The sequence below is a fragment of the Abramis brama genome (genome assembly GCF_963993115.1).
Source record: "Abramis brama genome assembly, chromosome: 24".
Classification (NCBI taxonomy): domain Eukaryota; kingdom Metazoa; phylum Chordata; class Actinopteri; order Cypriniformes; family Leuciscidae; genus Abramis; species Abramis brama.
Genome location: NC_139986.1, coordinates 21,878,343 through 21,897,357, shown reverse-complemented (window position 1 = coordinate 21,897,357; position 19,015 = coordinate 21,878,343). Strand labels below are relative to the sequence as shown.

General features: G+C 36.9%; 1 protein-coding gene across 2 annotated transcripts; it reads right to left on the bottom strand.

Annotated features, from left to right (window-relative positions):
- Positions 1-446: 446 nt before the first annotated feature.
- Positions 447-14,064, bottom strand: rnpc3 (RNA-binding region (RNP1, RRM) containing 3). Of its 2 annotated transcripts, none has more exons than XM_084103420.1 (16): positions 14,019-14,064; positions 12,706-12,865; positions 12,564-12,611; positions 12,367-12,476; positions 10,507-10,608; positions 7,311-7,422; positions 6,607-6,675; positions 6,303-6,445; positions 4,986-5,111; positions 4,696-4,850; positions 2,517-2,684; positions 2,085-2,179; positions 1,552-1,610; positions 1,258-1,390; positions 992-1,064; positions 447-843 (listed from the first exon to the last, which is right to left on the bottom strand). In XM_084103420.1, the coding sequence occupies exons 2-15, from the start codon at positions 12,859-12,861 to the stop codon at positions 996-998; spliced, it is 1,545 nt and encodes a 514-aa protein (XP_083959546.1). In that variant the 5' UTR covers positions 12,862-12,865; positions 14,019-14,064; the 3' UTR covers positions 447-843; positions 992-995. The 2 variants fall into 2 exon arrangements, with proteins under 2 accessions (XP_083959546.1, XP_083959547.1); XM_084103421.1 differs by having other exon boundaries at positions 447-578.
- Between the last annotated feature and the right edge of the window lie 4,951 nt (positions 14,065-19,015).

Below are 19,015 nucleotides of genomic sequence, written 5' to 3'. Positions count from 1 at the left end.
AATGAAAACCAATTAAACATTGGAGTTCCAAAAATCAATCCTGGCGCAATGCATCTTGAGAATCTTAGATCTCAGAACTACAGTCTAAAGTACAATAAACAAATAACAGCTAATCTTCTGAGTCGAGCCAGCCCTGGTCACAGTCTTTCTTGTGTATTGTTTGTGTTTGTCTGAGCTCTGCTGTATTGACAGCACCATCTGTTGCTGTGCTGCTGGAAGATGAGCCGGCTGACTGATAGCGACTTTTAAATTTATTCCCCTTCACTTCAAAGGCACATGTTGTGCGTGCAAAACAATACTGGTACCATTACACATCAGGATCCAACCTTTTGCAACCTTGAGCGCACAAACAACCCAGATTAATAACAATATTAGACATAAAAGTATATATAAACCACATTGCTATGGTCTTGAAATTGGGCAGCAGTTTCAATGAAGATGCCAGATGGCATTATTATTTCCTTTTATTTTACTGTATTGCAAGACATATCAACAAAATCAGTTCCTAAAAAAAAATATAAAAAAATTTACAATAGATGATGATGAACTTCAGCCCAACAGGACTCAACAGCTGCAGTCTGAAATACAATACAAGGGAAAATATGTGAATAGTAATAAGATTTATGTGCGACAATGAATGAATTTTATTTTGCGGTAAAGCACAGTGCTGAGGCAGAAAAACATTGCTTGACATTTGGAAGAATTCAGTTATTACCTATATATTTTTTGATAAAAGCAAGCAATTTAAATAACTCTTTTAAAGGATATTTTAAAGGATATGAAGTAAAGATGGAGCTCCCGTAGGCTCATGATTGAGGTAATTTGATGCAACATCAACATCATCTTAAACAAATAGAAAAAAAATCAAGCTTAAAAATCTAGAAGCTATAATAATAAATATTCAGTACATTTTCACCAACCCACTCCAACATACGGACAGCTTGAAAAATAAATGCATATAGTGTTGATCTCAAAGTGATCCTTAACCCACCAGTTTAGTGTTTTTTCCCTCCTTTCTTTGAGTCAGCAGATTCCTGTTTAGGTTTTGCAGATCTGGCGAAGTGCTAAAGTTTAAGTTAAGGCATACTGTTATTTGACAGAAAAACATTTGTAATAATAAATCCTAGATGAACCTAGACAAAAACATAAATTCCAGCATGTCTAAAAAAAAAAGCTCAAGTGGATTTCTACACGACTCTTCATCTATACATGTCTGTCAGAGTGTTAATGCAGAGAACGGCTGAAAACAAAGGATACCACCACAAGAGGTCTGTCGTTGAGTATATATCCATTGGTTTCCTTTAAGGCCTTCTCCGCGCATCTCTCGCTGGGGAGTTCAACGAATGCCTGACCTTTCATCCTCCCCTCTCTCATCAAAACAATACCAAACCTGACAGGAACAAGCACGATTATACATCAGCACATGTTCATGAAGAACTCGCCTTTATTCATTGCTCCTGAGAACAATGTTTGCTTTTCATTGGCTTTGATAGTGATTCGAGGAGTTGAGGCCTCAGACAAGGGCCTGAGGCATTAGAAAGTGGTGCTTACATGTTTCTCTCCTCCTCTGAGGAGATGTCGATATACCGGCCATAGATGAACTTCAGATCCTGCGGAAAAGATTGAGCTGGGTTATATATCTGGTACTAAAGTGAGAATTATGAGCTGTCAGGCTGTTCTAGACACATGCTGATGAAGTGGTATGTGAACTTAAGAATTTGCTATATATAGAATACAAATATATATGGTATATTTGGAGTATACTGTAATGATAAAGAGTAGTGATATCGGTAGCACTTTATTTTACAGACCTGTTCCGCATGTACATACAATGTACTTATTATAATTATTACAATAACTGGGTAATGACTAGGTACTGACCCTGAACCTATCCTAAACCTAACCTTAACCCATGTAGTTACCTCATATTACCCAGTACTCAGTACTTACCTCATATTACCCAGTACTAAGATACATACATGTGTATTATATATATATATATATATATATATATATATATATATATATATATATATATATATATTATATATATATATTTCCAAGACTATTATCCAGATACTTACTTTTTCTTCAACTTGCTTTGCAATATTCTTAACGTAAAGCCTGCAGGTTGGTTCTCCGGGTTCGTAATTTTTAAACACAGACATTTTCTTTATCTCTGTAAATGTAAAAGAATCAATAACAAAATAAATCAATACAACAGACATACACAGTCATGTGAAAAGTAAATCTGAAACAAAGTCGTTAAAGGAATGACTGGCTGACTTAAAATAAATACCTGCCAGTAATCACTAGCAAACATCTGAAACATACAAACAGTCATATGACGACAGCCTGGTGTGCTATCAAATATTAATTTCCTCTTTAAAGACTGACTGCATCTTCCTTGTGAACACTCGAAGCTAAATTCTTTAGTAGAGCTTCTCAATTCTATTTGATGTTCAGTGTACTACAAAAAAGAGAGTGTTTGCGTGCACAATTTGAGAGTCTTTCACCGTCTCTGGAGAGTCTGCCTCTCTCTAGCTCTCTCCTAGAGATGAACTCCGAGGGGATGTCCTCATCTTCCTCCTTCTCTTCCTCCTGTCTGGGGACCTGAGCGCTTGGGTAGATCTTCCCGAACCCTTCTGAGGCTTCCTGAGCGGAAACCTCCTTCTCTGCCGTGTCTAGGAAGAAGTCGCATAAACATAATTAGAGCATGTTTTGAACTGTCACGGTGCTCAATTTCAATCTGTTTGTGAAAGGCTGCCTGTTGCAGATTTCAATGATGACAAGTGAAAGGCGGCACCGAAGTCTTGTGTGAACAACACGCATCAAAATGACAAGACTTTGACTCTTCAAAACAAACTAGAAAGCACAGGATTGTCTTCTTGTCATGCAGAAAAGCAGCATCAATACCTGTAATCAATAATAAAAGGCACGTAAATTCAGATAAAGTGGAAAATCCAAAGCCAGAGGAAAAAATCAGGCGAGTGTATTAATCTCAGAGGGTGACACTGGTGTGTTTGCGGGGGGTCACGCTCCATGGGGTTTCCTTTCAGGTTCTTTCATAGCGCAGTTGGAGATGTCACCTGGCAGTTGGCAGTAAGCCGTAAGCAAAAGCGTATGAGGAATTATGGGAAGCAGCGAGGCTACACAAATCCTCTGGAAACTTGTCTGACAGATCTAAAGTGTACTAGAGCAGGAAGAGCTGATAAGTTCCCTCAGAGAGGTGGATTTCTTTGACGTTTCTCGTCATTTAAACATCAGTAGAAAGCGAGTATAATGAAAATAACTACCAGCCCTGTGCTAGTTTCTTTTATAAAGAGGGTTAGGAAAGCTCTTTGACTTTGAAAGATTTTCATCTCCGTTTTTGGTCATAGACATTAATGGAAAACAAACAGGAAGATAAAGTAAACAAAAGACCGGGAATCTCAATTTGAGAGCAGAGGATGACTTTTATTTGCTGTGTCTGCATGTGCCAACTTTAAATAATTGCGAAGATGTATTCGCACCGAAAAGTTTAGTGTGCGTTTTATTTTGTTTAATAGTTCCGTCATTCCCGATTCCTGAATTAGGTTTGCACAACAATATATCGAAATAAAACTGCTATCATAATAAGGCTTAGTGCGATTGTCAAATTGCACAGGCTGCGATTTAATTAAGTAAATATATATATGCTACCGGTTCAGAGTGAACCACGTCATTTACACACGTGTAGTTCATGATACAGTGTCTCAGAACAGCTTGGTTCATTTACTGTGAATAAAGCTGTTCTGAGACGCTGTGAGCTGCATGCCTGTAAATGAACATACAGCGCCTTCACTCTGAAACTGCCAGCACATTTGTTTATTTGATGGCTACCTGTCAAATTAAAAGCTTTAAGGTATGCAGTTTGAAAATGAACAAATTAAGAAGTAAATACTAGTACTGTAATTGTACAGTAAATTAAATACATTTTATTAATTTATTTTTTATTTTAAAGTACAATGGTACTATTACAGTATAATTAATTGTTTTGATTTATTTAATAATAAATCACAATAAAATAATTATGTATGAATGTGGCCTGTGAAAACTCAAGTGGAAAGAGATTTTTTTTTTTTTTTTACTCTGTTAACTTTATGGCTTGAGTTAGATTTTGCAAAGAGTAAACGCAAGTACATCCACATTTTTCAAGTTTCAAAATAGTTCAGCCCTAAATAGATTTCGCACTTAAAAGTAATTATTTACTCTGAAGAATTTATTTATTTTATTTGTTTTCTATGCAGATGCACTCCCCAACAAAATCACCTAAATTATTCTAGAATTAATCATTCTTTCCAAATAGAGCCATTCAAGTCATTGGTGAAACTTCCTATACTTGTTCATATTGCAGAAAAACTAAATATTGCTATTTTGACGATTTATTGAGTTTTCTTTCCAGAATCGTGCAGCCTTATCCCGAATAAAGTTTCAGGGTTATCCTGACACAGGGGAGGGTCTCGGCGCCTCATGGTGAGAGCAGCTCGGTCTGCTGACAGCCCGATACATTAAATCTTCTCTCCAGCTGAGTCACTATTCTCAGGGCTAATTGCTGTGTTAATTGAGCAGGTCCGCTCAGGATGGATGGGTGAACCTGGGGCGCATTCGGTGATGCAGGCGGATAGATAAATGAATGATGGGATAGAAGGAGTGGCGGGGGACCTGCAGCCTTACCTTCAGTCGCATCTGTGAATTGCCTCTCTTGATTCTGTCCAGCCCCTTCGAGGATGGTGGACATCTCAGCCGATATATGGAACTCAATTTTCTTCTGTCCAAGGGTCTGAGGTTGCTCGAACACGTCTGCTGGCTGCAGGGCTGGGCCTGAGGATCTGAGAGATACAACATTGAGCTTTCAGCAAACCTCTTTGTATTATAAGGTGGTCTTTTGAAACTATAAGGCGTTGCTTAATTTTACTTAATTATAAAGAAGCTTATGGTTGAGTGAAATGTAGCTGACAGTTTACCCGTGGGAATCTGGTTTGGGAATAAACAGGAAGTCTTTTAGTTTGGGTTTCTTTCTCTTGGAAGAAGTCTTTGTTCTCAGCGGTCTTTTGCATGGCTGGTTAACAAGGCCCATCAGTCTGATCATCCTTTGTGGAACGCAGGGAGAAGAAGTGTGAAGCTATTAAACATGTATGGCTTTTGAAAGCAACGCAAAATACGGCAATGAAACAAACAAACTGAACACGCTGCAGCTTTTAGCTGCTACAATTCTGGAGGCTGACAATCTGTCATGAGAAAACATGCCAATGCTGATGATGCATAGTCAAAAATATCACATTTATTTTTAGGCATTTAGATTTTAGACATGTAGCAAGCACAATATTTGTTAGTAATCTGTCTGTCAGCAGGGAAAATGCCCATTAAGGCCAGAAAATGATTTGTTTATTATTATTTGTTGATATTTTGATATTGAACATTTAATTGTACATGCTCATTTCTCATATTTTTACATTTAGGACTCTGGTTAAATTATAAATTGTATCATGGAATAATACTGTTCAAAAGTTTAGGGTCAGTATGATTTTTAAATGTTTTTGAAAGAAGTCTCATAGTAAAACGAGTAATAGTGTGGAAATGCTACAATTTAAAATAACTGTTTTCTTTTTTAATATGTTTTAAAATGTAATTTATTCATGTGATAAAGCTTAATTTTCAGCATCATTACTTGTCTGATGTCTGATGTACTTGATGTTACTAGTCTTAAGTGTCACATGATCCTTCAGAAATCATTCAGAAATCATGATTTTCTGCTCAGGAAACATTTGTTATTATTATCACTGTTAAAAACAGTTGTGCTGCTTAAAATTTTGATCAACTGAATGCATCCTTGCTGAAAAAAATCATACAGGTTTGCTATTAACATGTTCACAGTTTCTGAGAAACACTGTTGATATTTGAAATGAACCCAAACAAACACACCCTCCCTTCTTTAAATCTCACTCTTGCTCTCTCTCTCTCTCCCCTCCCCCATCATGAGTGTATAGGCCCCCTACTGCTGATTGGCTGTGTGATGTAGTGCAGTGCTTGGTTCAATCCACTTTCAACAGCGTTTCTCAGAAATCGCTTACTGCACCTTTAACTTTAACTAACTCTATAGCTATTTGACACATTCAACATACTTTACTACTGATTTTTGAATTCAGTTCGGATACATTTCAGAACACAACTTGCTTGCATACACTGCGCTTCAGACATTATTTTGATTGCACGCATCTACTAATAATGTCAAACTACTTAAACAACGTGTAAATAAAATAGAAAGATGGAAAGCCAGCTACCTCTCTTTATCTTCCTCATCTCCACTCTCATACTCAGATTCTTCTTCACTGCCTGACGCCCCCTCCTCGTGCTCCGGCAGAGGAGGGTTCTGTGGGGGGAAGGGTGGGGGCATGGGCGGCAGTGGGCCTGGGGGCATCTCAAACTGAAACGGTGCAGATGAGTGGGTTACATCTTTGTGTAGCTCATCAATATTAGCATAGCACTTATATTGATGGGATTCAGTGAAACGCAAAGCATCACTTTGAATTCAGACTTCAATTTAAGATAAGATAAACATTCACAGAAGCGCATATACCAACTCACCATTGGCGGACGAGGCGTCACCGGGCCGAATGGGCTGGGGAGGTTCATCTTATTCATCAAGTGAAGAACCTGTGCAGGAACATGTTCATCTGATGAAGAAAGGAGTGTGTGTGTGTGTGTGTGTGTGTGTGTGTGTGTGTTGTATTCACACACCTGGTGCTGCATATTTCTTGGGCACAAACATTAATTGTGACCCTGGCTCCATATGTAACCCAGATTGCTGCATTGGAATATATTTAGGCTCAGTGATGGCTCTAAAACGGAGCTCTGAGCAACAGATTTAATGTGATTAAAACACCAGCCTGTTAGAAGAAAGCTAGCGCCACCAAAAGGCAGGCCAGATTATATCATGCTGTTTCACAAAGTGGTGTAGCTTAAGGGAAAATGTTAAATACATCACTCATCCCTCCCACATGAGTGTGATATTAATACCATCAGAATAATTCCCTCCAAATATTGTGGTTTGATGTTTTAGGGACTGGGCTTGATTCAAAGAAATCACATTAGTGCCACTCTGAGAGCTGTGTGAACGTTTTCCTGTCTTTTTGACCTGATATGAACTAAAAACCTGACAGAGGGAGAGAGATGCTGGTACGCAAGAGGTAATCATATAGATGTGCTTGTTTACACATTCCCAACATGAACTGATAAATAAAACAACAGAAAAAGACAGGGGGAAAAAATACTTTGTTGCCTCTACTCACTTGAACGTAGAACTTGGGTACGCTCAAAAGTGTGTGTGAAATGTTTGTCAAAATTCCACTCGAAGGAGGAGGGTATAAATATTTCAGCGTTGGATTTGTTTGAAATTTCAACCTGTGAGAGGAAAGAAAAAAAAGCATACATGAAAAATTGGAAGTCGTTCCAGGAATGCTACCCATGACAAAATCCATGAACATAATGGTGAAGCATAAATATAAGAACAAGGTACAAATATTTGGCTGTGTTTGGTAAATGCCCACGCCTGCATTCAGGAATGGGTGAGCAGCTACCCTTAGTTAGCTACAGTTACAGCTACAAGTTACAAACAAAAAGTAACTATTTATTTATTTATTTTTGTGGCCAACATTTTATAACTACATTTTGTATTTTATTATTTTTATGATTACAATCAGGTTACGTCAATTCTGTAAGAATTTACACACTCTAAGTAAGTTTGTACCAATACTGAATATTATTACTATAGTACTTAATTTAGGGTAGGCAATATTTAAAATATTCATAATGATTTTGCTGGTAATATAAAATTAAGCTTTTAATGTGTTCAAATCTCATAAAGTCGCCATTAAACTAGTTTAATGATCCTTGCCAGTATGAGACCAGTAAGATTTTAGCAAGATATTTAATTATAATATTTGTAATAATTACAATTAAAACAAATACCTAATTCCATTATGATTATTATTATTTATTAATAAGTTTGACATTAATAATAATAATAATAACAATGAGAATTTAAGTGTCTGCTATTAGATATAAATATATATATATATATATATATATATATATATATATATATATATATATATACACACTAGGGCCGGGACTCGAAAGTATTTAGAAAGTATTTTTAGACTTAGACCCACGATTTCAACGTTGATTCGTTTTGCACAATCAAAACATAATCCAACATTGATTCGACCTTGGTCCCTTACGTTCACTGGTGAATCAACGTTGAAATGCCGGCTGTTTTTTGATAAATAAATGTTCCAATCAATGATCCAGGCAGCGCCAGCGCGTTCTCGTCTCCCTCCTTCATTTTACAGTCGAATGGTGGCTAGAACGGCTCCAGGTTCAAAGGTCAATACGGAATGGATTAATCTGCGTTATTTTTTTTCAGATTAATTCATCGAAATTAACGCGTTATTGTCACAGCCCTAATATACACGCATATAAAACAAACACTGATGAGCCAAAACATTATGACCAGTCACAGGTGAAGCAAATATCGTTGATCATCTCTTGACAAGGGCCAAATTGTTATGGCAAGGCAACTGGGTCAGAGTATCTGTGAAACAGCAAGGCCTGTGGGTTGCTCCTGGTCAGCAGTGGTGAGAATTTACCAACAGTGGTCTGAGGAGGGACAAAGGAGGGACAAAGGAGGGACAAACCCCAAACCGGCAACAGTGTGTTGGACGCCCATGGCTCATTGATGCACGAGGGCAACGAAGGCTGTCATGTCTGGTCCGAGTCAACAGAAGGTCTACTGTGGCAGAAGTCACACAAAATTTTAGTGATGGTTATGGGAGGAATGTGTCACAACACACAGTGCATCACACTCTGCTGCGTAGCCGTAGACCAATCCTATGTGCCTATGATGACCCCTGTCCACCTTCGAAATACCCTACAAATGGACACATAAGGGTCTTAAATGGACCTTGGAGCAGTGGAAGAAGGTCGCCTGAACCGCTTTCTTTTACATAAAGTGGACGGCCATGTACATGAGCACGGTTTACCTGGGGAAGTGATGGCACCAGGATGCACTGTATAACGACGACAAGCCGGTGGAGGGAGTGTGATGATCTGATGATCTGAAACCCTGGGTACGGCCATTCATGTGGACATAAATTTGACACGTGCCACCTACTTAAACATTGTTGTAGACCAGGTACACCCCTTCATGACAATGGTGGTCCCTGGTGGAAGTGGCCTCTTTCAGCAGGATAATGCACCCTGCCACACTGCACACATTGTTCAGGAATGGTTTGAGGAACATGATGAAGAGTTCAAGGTGTTGCCTTGGCCCCCAAATTCCCCAGATCTCAATCCACTTGAGCATCTGTGGGATGTGCTGGACCAACAAGTTCAATCCACAGCAGCTCCAGCTTGCAACCTACTGGACTTGAAGAATTTGCTGCTAACGTCTTGGTGCCAGATACCACAGAACACGTTCTTGGGTCTTGTAGAGTCCATGGCTCAGCGCTGTTTTGGCAGCACGCAGAGGACCAACAGCATATTAGGCAGGTGGTCATAATGTTTTGGCTCATCTGTGTGTGTGTGTGTGTATATATATATATATATATATATATATGTGTGTATGTATGTGTGTGTGTGTGTGTGTGTGTATGTATATATATATATATATATATATATATATATATATATATATATATATATATATATATCTCACAGATATATACATACACATAACACACACACACTTATATACTGTATATTTATTACAAACACATATACATCATAATTTTAAAAAAGCATATTTAGCTGTTTAAAATGTAAAAAGTAACATGGATACTGTGAAAAGAAAGTGCTACCCACAACTCCAACTCCAAGATCCAACTTTGTAATGGACTTTCCCTCGCAAGCCAAATGCTTTGAATGTCAAGACTCTTTCAAGTTGAATTTGATTGCATGTTCTATCATGGAAACGGTCTGCACCTCATTCAGAGCATCACAGCACTGAAAAACACGCTTTTCAAGCCACCCTGGTCTGTGCACGAGCTGCTCTGGTGGAATTAAATAAATAAAAATCTGTCACAGCTCCGCTCGTTAAGTGAGGGTGAAGTGCGGGCTCCTTGTGCAAAATTATATCTTAGCCCACGGTCTCTTTATCAAAGGCCACCTGGTGCCACCACATGGCAAGAGCAGACGGGCTGTCACCGCAAAACACACTCTGAGACATGGGCCTGTAATTGGACATGAGACGGATGGTGACAACCACTCGCCAACTTCCTCTCTCCCTCTTTCTCTATTCGCTATGGGCACTTCCTACAGGATTACCAGGGCCTGAACTACTGACACCAGGTACGGGATGTCAGCCGAGAGCATTAGCCTGTCTCATATCTCCAGTGACATCATAAACACAGTGACACAGTGAGATTGCGAATGCGAGAGGAAGTCAATGTGCTGATCAAACAAACACAGACGTATGTGTACACCTACCCCAGACTGGGAGCAATGCTGTTGTCAATCATAGGAACATTGTGTTGTTGTTGTTGTTGTTGTTTTTCTTTCTTCCCCTTTTCAGCTTTAGCACCAGCACCACTGCAACAGAAGGAAAACTATTATGGGGGGCGTTTTATTATAAATATAAGCAGTGTTGGGGATAAGGCATTACAAGTAACGCAAGTTACAAAATCAGATTGTTTTAAGTAACTAGTGAAGTAACACTACTTTTACATTTACAACAAAATATCTGAATCACTTTTTCAAATAAGTAACTTAACAAATAACAAATAAGTTACTTTGTTTTCCCATTTATTGACTGACACCTCTCCTGTCCCCATGTTAAGAGAAATTGAAGTAAGTGCAGAGGTGTTGTGTGCACTGTGTGAACATGAAGTGAACACTGTGTGAACACAATTATAGATCTACTAAATGTGAGCATGTATTTATCTCTATGCATCTCATTTGCATAAAAACAGATTCAGTATTCCTCAAAATGAATAAAAACAGTGAAATGCAAAATCCGAATACGCAAACCTGCAATAATTTAATGTAAATAACACAACTATACTTTATGCATTTAATCTCACTTAATGAATCAATGTTTTTGCTGCTGACATTCAATGATCCAATTCAAGCATACCAATCAGCAAAAATGGCTTTAGATAAACATCACATTTGTGTTTTATTTTTTTGTTTTTCCTATTTTTCTGCAACCCAGAATGGTAGCACAGCCGAAAGGTTTGTCAGGCGTGAATTTGCATTTCCTTCAGTCAGATTTGCTGAAAATATAAGTTTTAGTTTTTATTATTATTATTACAAAACAAACAAGCAAGCCCAGCCCAGGTGAGGAAAAAGTCATGCTAAAGTATAAAAAGTAACACAATTATTTACTTTTTTAGGGAGTAATGAAATATTGTGATGTATTGGACTTTTCCCCAACACTGAATGTAAGGGTGTTTCTTCAAATATGGACAATTTTTGGTCATGTGAACTTGTAGAAAATAAACTACCTTGTCATATTTGTCATAAAAACTAGTTTAACTTGTCTACTAACGATGTTCAGCAGTGTATGTACATGCATTATGGGAAAATTGTCATTTTTCCTGAAACATGAAAATTTCCACATCATTTCTAATTATGAATTGTGTTTAATATGATTAGGCTATGTGTTGTAAATTATATTTTTAACATTTTATAAATAAAATAGACTACTATGTCTTGCTAAGGCTAATTTCATAGCTATAATTTTATGTATTCTTAGATCCTATAAATATTTTCACTATTTTTTGGCATAAAAAAAAAGATTGATTAGAAATGACACAACAAAAATATTTGTTTTTAACCTATATTTACCTCAATTTTTTCTTCACACAGTACAATTCTCATTTTACATCAAATAAACTGACAATTTTGTCACAAATTTTAATAAAACTATATTGGCAAAATTGTTGGTCAGAAATGAAATGCTGTGTAGTTTTGTAAACAATGTATATAATCTTTGTGAATATTATCAATGTTTTTAAAATATGTAAGTCAATTGAGTCAAGGATCAAGCAAATCTATTCAAAAAAGGCATTTGAAAAGTAGCCAAATAAATTATTTAAAACATGAACAGATAAATTCCAAGAGAGTTTTAATGTAAACTATATACAACTAAATTAAATATGCTTGTTTGAATCAACCCCCGTCACATAAAAGTGCCCATATTTGAAGAAACATCCATAAACACAGTAATGATAAAATATAGAAATGGACAGTTAGCCAATCAGAGACATGTTTAAACAGTGTGTATTAGAGAAGGGAAGGAATATGAATAGCTGAAAGTCTATTGTTATGATTGATTTTGCCATTTACCTGTTAGACACAGGTGGGTCTTTCAAAACACTGACATTTTCTTGATCTTTAGCAAACTCAACCACTAGTGTGTGACCAAGGATTCTCAGCTGATGAAGTCTGTTTAGCGCCTGTGGGTGGAGAAAAGCAATTTGGATTACTAACATGTCGAAGCCATCTCTTAAACCACAAGAGGAGCAAGTGTATTTTAATTTTACCTTAGAGGCTGAGGTCTGACTGCTGAAAGTTGCAAATGCCATATGCTTCTGCAGACGACAACACAATCAGGTCAGCTGTATTTATTGCATCATTCACCCACAGCAATTTGCAACTTTTGTACTTCCAAATCTTACGACTTACTAGTGGTCCCTTCTCTGACAGCACTCTTACGGAGGAGGCACCAAAATATTTCAGAAGATCCTCTTTCTCATCTCTGTTGAGTTCTCTGGGCAGATGCCGTACGATGAGGGTTTTGCTTTTCTTTGTTTGAACGTCGGCCTCGTCCGTCTCTGCCATGATTCTACATTCAAAGACAAACAATTAAGTCCATTAGTAACTTTCTTAGTTCATGATGCAAATGGCATGTGCGTCTTTAAATCAAGCAGAGGGTAAAAAAGCATGTTTTCATTGTAGTTTAGTGAGCCAAAACAAAGACTTGCTGCATTATAAAAGTTACAAGTCACCTTAATTTTGATTTCATGTCCACAGCTTTCCCTTACATTGCACACCAAATTAATGTTTTTAACATCAATATAAATGCAATAATGTGCATAATACATTTAACCAAATGTATGTTCCCAATCTAAAATAAATAATAATAAATGTTTGCTACAAATTTGACCAATTTATTTTTTTTTTTCTTGAAAAGCAATTATTTTATGGCAATTATGCTAATTTCCCTCACCACATCCCAATACTGCAACAGCAATACATATATCAATCCTGCCCAGACTCATTAAAAACAGCTGAACTGTATAAAATCTCAACATTATAATATAAAATAAAAAAATAAGTATCATTATTTTTGCATTGGAATAATAATAATAACATGTTTTCACATTAACGAGAACTTGCGAGGGACATAAAATACTGTTCATAAAATAATTGGCTTCAAACTGTATTCATCAAGACAGTTATTACCTTCATTGTTATATATTATTAGTATATTAAGTACATATACAAATTAAATAGAATGCATGGGTTAATGCATTTTAGTTCTTTTCAATACTATGACAGAGCATACTTTCTGCATAATACTACAGCGTGTCTGTCCGGAACTGAAGCTAAGCATCTATTGTTGTTCAGGGGGAATGAAGTCCTGGAAACACAGTATCTGCACAGGCTAAAGAGGACTATTCTTATATCTGACCCTTATCAAAGAAGGATACGTTGAATTTGCATTCAAGGAGTAACATGCTTAAGATTTTGTTCGTGAGTAAGTTAACGTTAAACAATTTAAAAATTAGCAAAAGCACGTTGAGAGGTTTTGTTTTGAAGCGAGCCTGACAAAACATTAGCAGCAACAGAAAACTCGAGTACAGATAAACGACCGTTTATGGTTAAAATAAAAATGAATAAATAAAGCATTGCGCTTCAAAAGAAATATAGAGCACCATAAAGATAGTAAATGACACAGTGATGGGTTAAGAGCGAGAGATATGAGACACACATACCCGGTTCAAATTCACCCTCTTCCGCACTAAGTTTGTGGGCGTGTCTAGTGAGGTCAAGGAAATCGGATACCTGATTGGTTGTTTGCGGGCCATTTCCTTCACTGATTGGTGCGCAATGGACATCAATCACAAACGGTCAACTTCCAGAAAATTCTTCTCTTTTTTTGGGCCAGGAGATGGCACTGCTGATAACGGAATTAATCAGGATCAGCATTTTAGTCAGCATGTATTCAGTAAAGAGGTGCTTAACTTTCATAAAGTGTTGAAATTCTAAGACTAATATTAAATGAGCTGTTTGATTTATGTATTAATTTAATTAGTAAAAAATTTAGTATTGTTTGTAAAGTTGTAATATATATTGGTAACTGGATTGAATGGTTGAGCTTTGAATGCGGTCAACGTGTATTCGTGTGTCAGTGTGCCAAACACAAGCTGACTTTTATGAGTGCTAATGGCTTCACTCTACTGGTCTTTCTCTGTAATGCTCATACTATGTGGAGATCAGACAAATGTGTGTATGGCTGGCATATAACCAAGCCAAATCTTTGCCTCCCTTCTTCCTTCCTAGTCATACTGCTCCTCTGTCTCCTGAGTCCTACTTATTCAGTTTTTTTTTTCCATGACACCCCCTTTTCACATTTTCAAGAATCCATATTCAATGAGCTTGAAAGATAAATGTATCGTGTGGTAAGTTGGCAACAGTTTATATTTGCCTAGGGTGGCCTAGCAGTTGCAGATCTGGATTGGTTGTCACCATTGTGCCTCATAATTTTTTTATTTTTTTTTTGCCAAATTTCAGTCCCATGACATATTGTCTTAGTTTTTCATTTTTGAGTTATGAAAGGTAGTTGGAACCTCATTAGTATACAATTTCAAACTTGATGACAGCTTTTATGAGTTTGTGTTATACTCTGGTAACAGTCACAGAGAAGTGACCCTGGTTTAAGGGCCAACTTAACTTGGAGATCATCCTCACCATTGTCAGACAGCCTCCAAATTCCAGTGCAAATGAAGTTTTTTTTTTTTTTTTTTTTTTCTCCATTGCGGACAACATGGGCATTCCTTACGGGGGGAACAATGCCCCCTTTCAGTCTGGCCGGCTCTGAAATTTCACAGGTGAAGGGAGGAGCGGAAGGTATCTAATCCCTGGCCTGAACAGCCAGAGCCTGAGAGAGCAGGGAACGGGACTGCCGTCTCTGACCACCCTGTCAGCTGGCCCGGCTAGTGACAGAAACGTGTCAAGAAGGAAAGGTTTGTGCCCCATCAGCATTGCCTTGTGAAGCATAAATCATCTATCATGCTGACTACTCGTGGTCGGACAGTACTGTGAACTCTCTAGAAGCCTGTCGATCATTGTCTGATGGTGGTGACGGATGTTAATGTAAAGTATTGCAATAAAATATATTATAGACCTAATGACGTGCTAAATGTTTATTATATTGTGTTTTTTACAGTATGTTTAAATGGTCCTGTGATGTTATAAATCTTTTTTTTTTAGATAAAGCATGCAGTCTCTCTCTATTTTTATTTATTTATTAATATTGTATATTTTGCAGCTTATTTAAATGGTCCTACAGCATTACAAATTAATGTTTGCAAGTAAACCATGTAGTCTCTCTCTCTCTCTGTTTATTTATTTAGTAATTTTTTCCAGCTCATTTAAATGGTAATGTGGTGTTACTAAATAATATTTGCAGGTAAACCATGTAGTCTTTCTTTCTATTATTTTCAGTGTTGTATTTTCTGCATCTTATTTAAATGGTCCTGCAGCATTACAAAAAAATACTAAATAAATAAAGAATTATTTATTTATTTATTTAGTATTTTTTGCAGCTCATTGAAGTGATCATGTGATGTTACAAATTAATTTTTGCAGTTAACCATGTCTCTATATTTATTTATTTCATTTTTTTATTTTTTTATTTAAATGATCATGTGGTGTTACAAATGGATTTTTGCAGTTAACCTCTATTAAATTAATACATATATATAAAGTATGTTTTGCTGATAATTTAAATAGTAATGTGGTGTTAACGTTTGCATAGTCTTTAAAAAAAATGCTATATTGTATTTTATGCAGCTAATTTAAATGCTCCTGCAGCGTTACAAATACACTGTTGCAGGTAAACCATGTAGTCTCTATTTTAAAACGAAGGGTAAAAATTTATAGAAATGAGTAGATCAAATCAAAATGAATAGATTAGCAGTGGTTAGTGGACAGACATACAGTTGATTTTTATTGAATATTAATTTTTCTAATGAGCTAAATTAGAGATGACTATATTAAAACAAACTGATTCAGAACGGAATCCATATAAGAGTTTGAAAGCCAAGATTGAACTGTACCACTGTGACCAGACGCACTGCAATGTGCCGTGGGCAGCACAGCAAGTCTGAGTTGTTTGCTAGTAACAAACATTAATTTGGGTGAGGGTGGGTGTGGGGGGCAAGAGATCAGTGTAACAGGCCTGTCTGCAGTAAAAGTGCTTTCTGGATCAACACAAGCAGAGACACTACATTCCTCTAGCTGTAATTTATATGACAGCTCTAAAACAAGCCTGCTGTCCTTGCTGGAGGCAAAGAATTCTTAATCCCAAATGTTCAGAAACAGCCGGAGTCCTATGTCTAAAGGAAAGTAAGTAAACAAATAAACAATCACAAATTTCCTGTTTATTCTCTTTGGGTATGTATGTGTGCTTTTCCCATTTTTCATGAATTCCTGGTTAAGACATTTTATCTGATACAACAAAGGGAAGCAGAGGCATCACAGGCTGTTTATTATACAGTTATTTTAAGACACTTATAAACTTTTATCCTGCCTCTTACAGTAGAACATTCTTAAAGGGATAGTTCACCCAAAAATGACAATTCTGTCATCATTTACTCACCCTCAATTTGTTCTAAACCTGTATGAGTTTATTTGTTCTGCTGAACACAAAGGAAGATATTTTGAAGAATGTTGGTAACCAAACATTGTGGGGAACCATTGACTTCCATAGTATGGGGCCATATTCAATGGGGCCCATCAACTGTTTGGTTACCAACAATCTTCAAAATATCTTCTTTTTTGTTCAGCAGAACAAAGAAACTCATACAGGTTTGGAACAAATTTAGGGTGAGTAAATGATGACAGAATTTTCATTTTTGAAAAGTGCATATGCGTGCTGTTTCTTGCCTTCGACCAAACTTGCATTAAATATGGAATTTTGTGGCTTTTAGTCCATGCTTTTTAGCATACTCCTAAACATATTCAAAATTGTTTTGTAGCAGATACAGCATGTGCATTTAAAACTGACAGTATTTTATGAAAAGTGAATAATAATAGTGATGACTCATCATGCACCCACAGGTGTTATTGTCATATACAATTCTCCCTAAATGTCCCTGCCCCTAGAACTACTTCTGATCAGGAATATAGCAAACTGCTAAATATTGTTCAAGTGTGATGTAAATTAAAATTATTGACTAATTTAATTGAGGAAAAAGCATGAATGTCTTTGTTGAAAGTGTGTGGTTTAAGTTAGCAAAATGACTTTAATTACTTAGCACCTTCATCGACAGTGCTGTCTTCCTGTCTTGAAAAGTGAAAGGAAAGATTTAATCAGAAATAATTTCACAGAGGAAGGAAGCTACATTCTGTCTAAGTAATTACTGTCAAATCTCTCCTTATTCTCCATCTTTTTCTAACCTCCTCTCTCTTTCTGTTTCTTTGACTTTCTCTCCAAAAGGCATTCAGCACCTGCCAATGTCTAAACAACATGCTTTTGACATAGTGCTTACTTGGGGGTTGTTTTGGATCTCAGTCAGGTTGTAATTACGACAGATGAAACACTGCACCAGTGGAGTGGATTCGAGTTATCATTTCTTTAATTAGTCCCAGGACAACAGAAAATCAAGTCCATATGATGGTGATATCAGCACAAACCAGATTCCTGAGCAATGTGCCATGCAGATGTGAGTCCAATACAATGGGAACAACCTATCCTTTGTGATGCCTCACTCTGGTTTTGATATGACAAAAGACACTGAAGCTTGTGACAGAATGTGAAGCAGACAGATTTTCCATTTTGCAAGACAATATCGCGAATGGTATTAAAAAAAATTCTTTTGTAAAGCTGTGATCCTTTTTTATGTTTTTTTTTTTTTTGCAGTTGGTAGGTTGATATACAGCAGATGTGCATAATACCAGTGCTCCAGTGTTTTCAGACAGTGACTTTGCGCCAATGTTTAAAGTGATTGTTTTCTAATGTTTCCAGACAGTCACTGTTGTTGGCTATCCTGTGGTTTCAGATGGCACCTGTGCGCCAGTTATTTCAGACAGTAAGCTACCATTATCCAAGTGTTTGTTTTCCAGTACAGTGACTGTTCTTTTCAGTGACTATTTTGCCAGTGTGAATAGGAATTCTAAAATTCTATCAGCCAGGCTCAAAATGAGTCCCGCATTGACATTTAATATCAGATTAGAATCATTTGGGATGTTTTCAGAAAAGTCTTGCCTCATGCACACATTACTCAATGTGTTAAATGGCTGACCTTATTCTCATGTTTCAATGTCCCCTTGTGCAGGATTTGAGTCGAGTTTGTTAACAAGGAATTTGAGGCAGGGCGCTCCACACTTCAGAAAAAATGGGAGATTCACAAATCAAACCATGTCCTTTGGGCTGGGAGGAACCCAGTGTTTTACTCTAGCCCAAAGGACTTTGCAGTTTTCGTTTTGTGAAGTGTTTTTGTGGTTATACTCAGAATGCTCATAGACTAGAAGTGATGTACATAATTTGAAATAATAATTTAGATGGAAAGACTGAATGAGGTTGAATTTACACAACAAAGAATGGCCTTGTTACTTTTAGAATTAGACAAGACTGAATTATTAACAAGTAAGGAATACCCTTCGATGCCAAACCCTAACTGCAGCTAATTGCTATAGCGATGTCATTTATTACTCAACTTAGCAGTGCATAAAGCTTCAAGGTGACCACAATGTTCATGCATGCGGA

Coding starts and splice junctions, on each gene's coding strand:
- rnpc3 (XM_084103420.1), bottom strand. CDS start 12,861: ATGGCAGAGACGGACGAGGCCGACGTTCAAACAAAGAAAAGCAAAACC. Junction 5,112..6,302: donor GATGAGGAAGATAAAGAGAG/GTAGCTGGCTTT, acceptor CGTTCCACAAAG/GATGATCAGACTGATGGGCC. Junction 1,391..1,551: donor TCAGAGGAGGAGAGAAACAT/GTAAGCACCACT, acceptor TGTTCCTGTCAG/GTTTGGTATTGTTTTGATGA.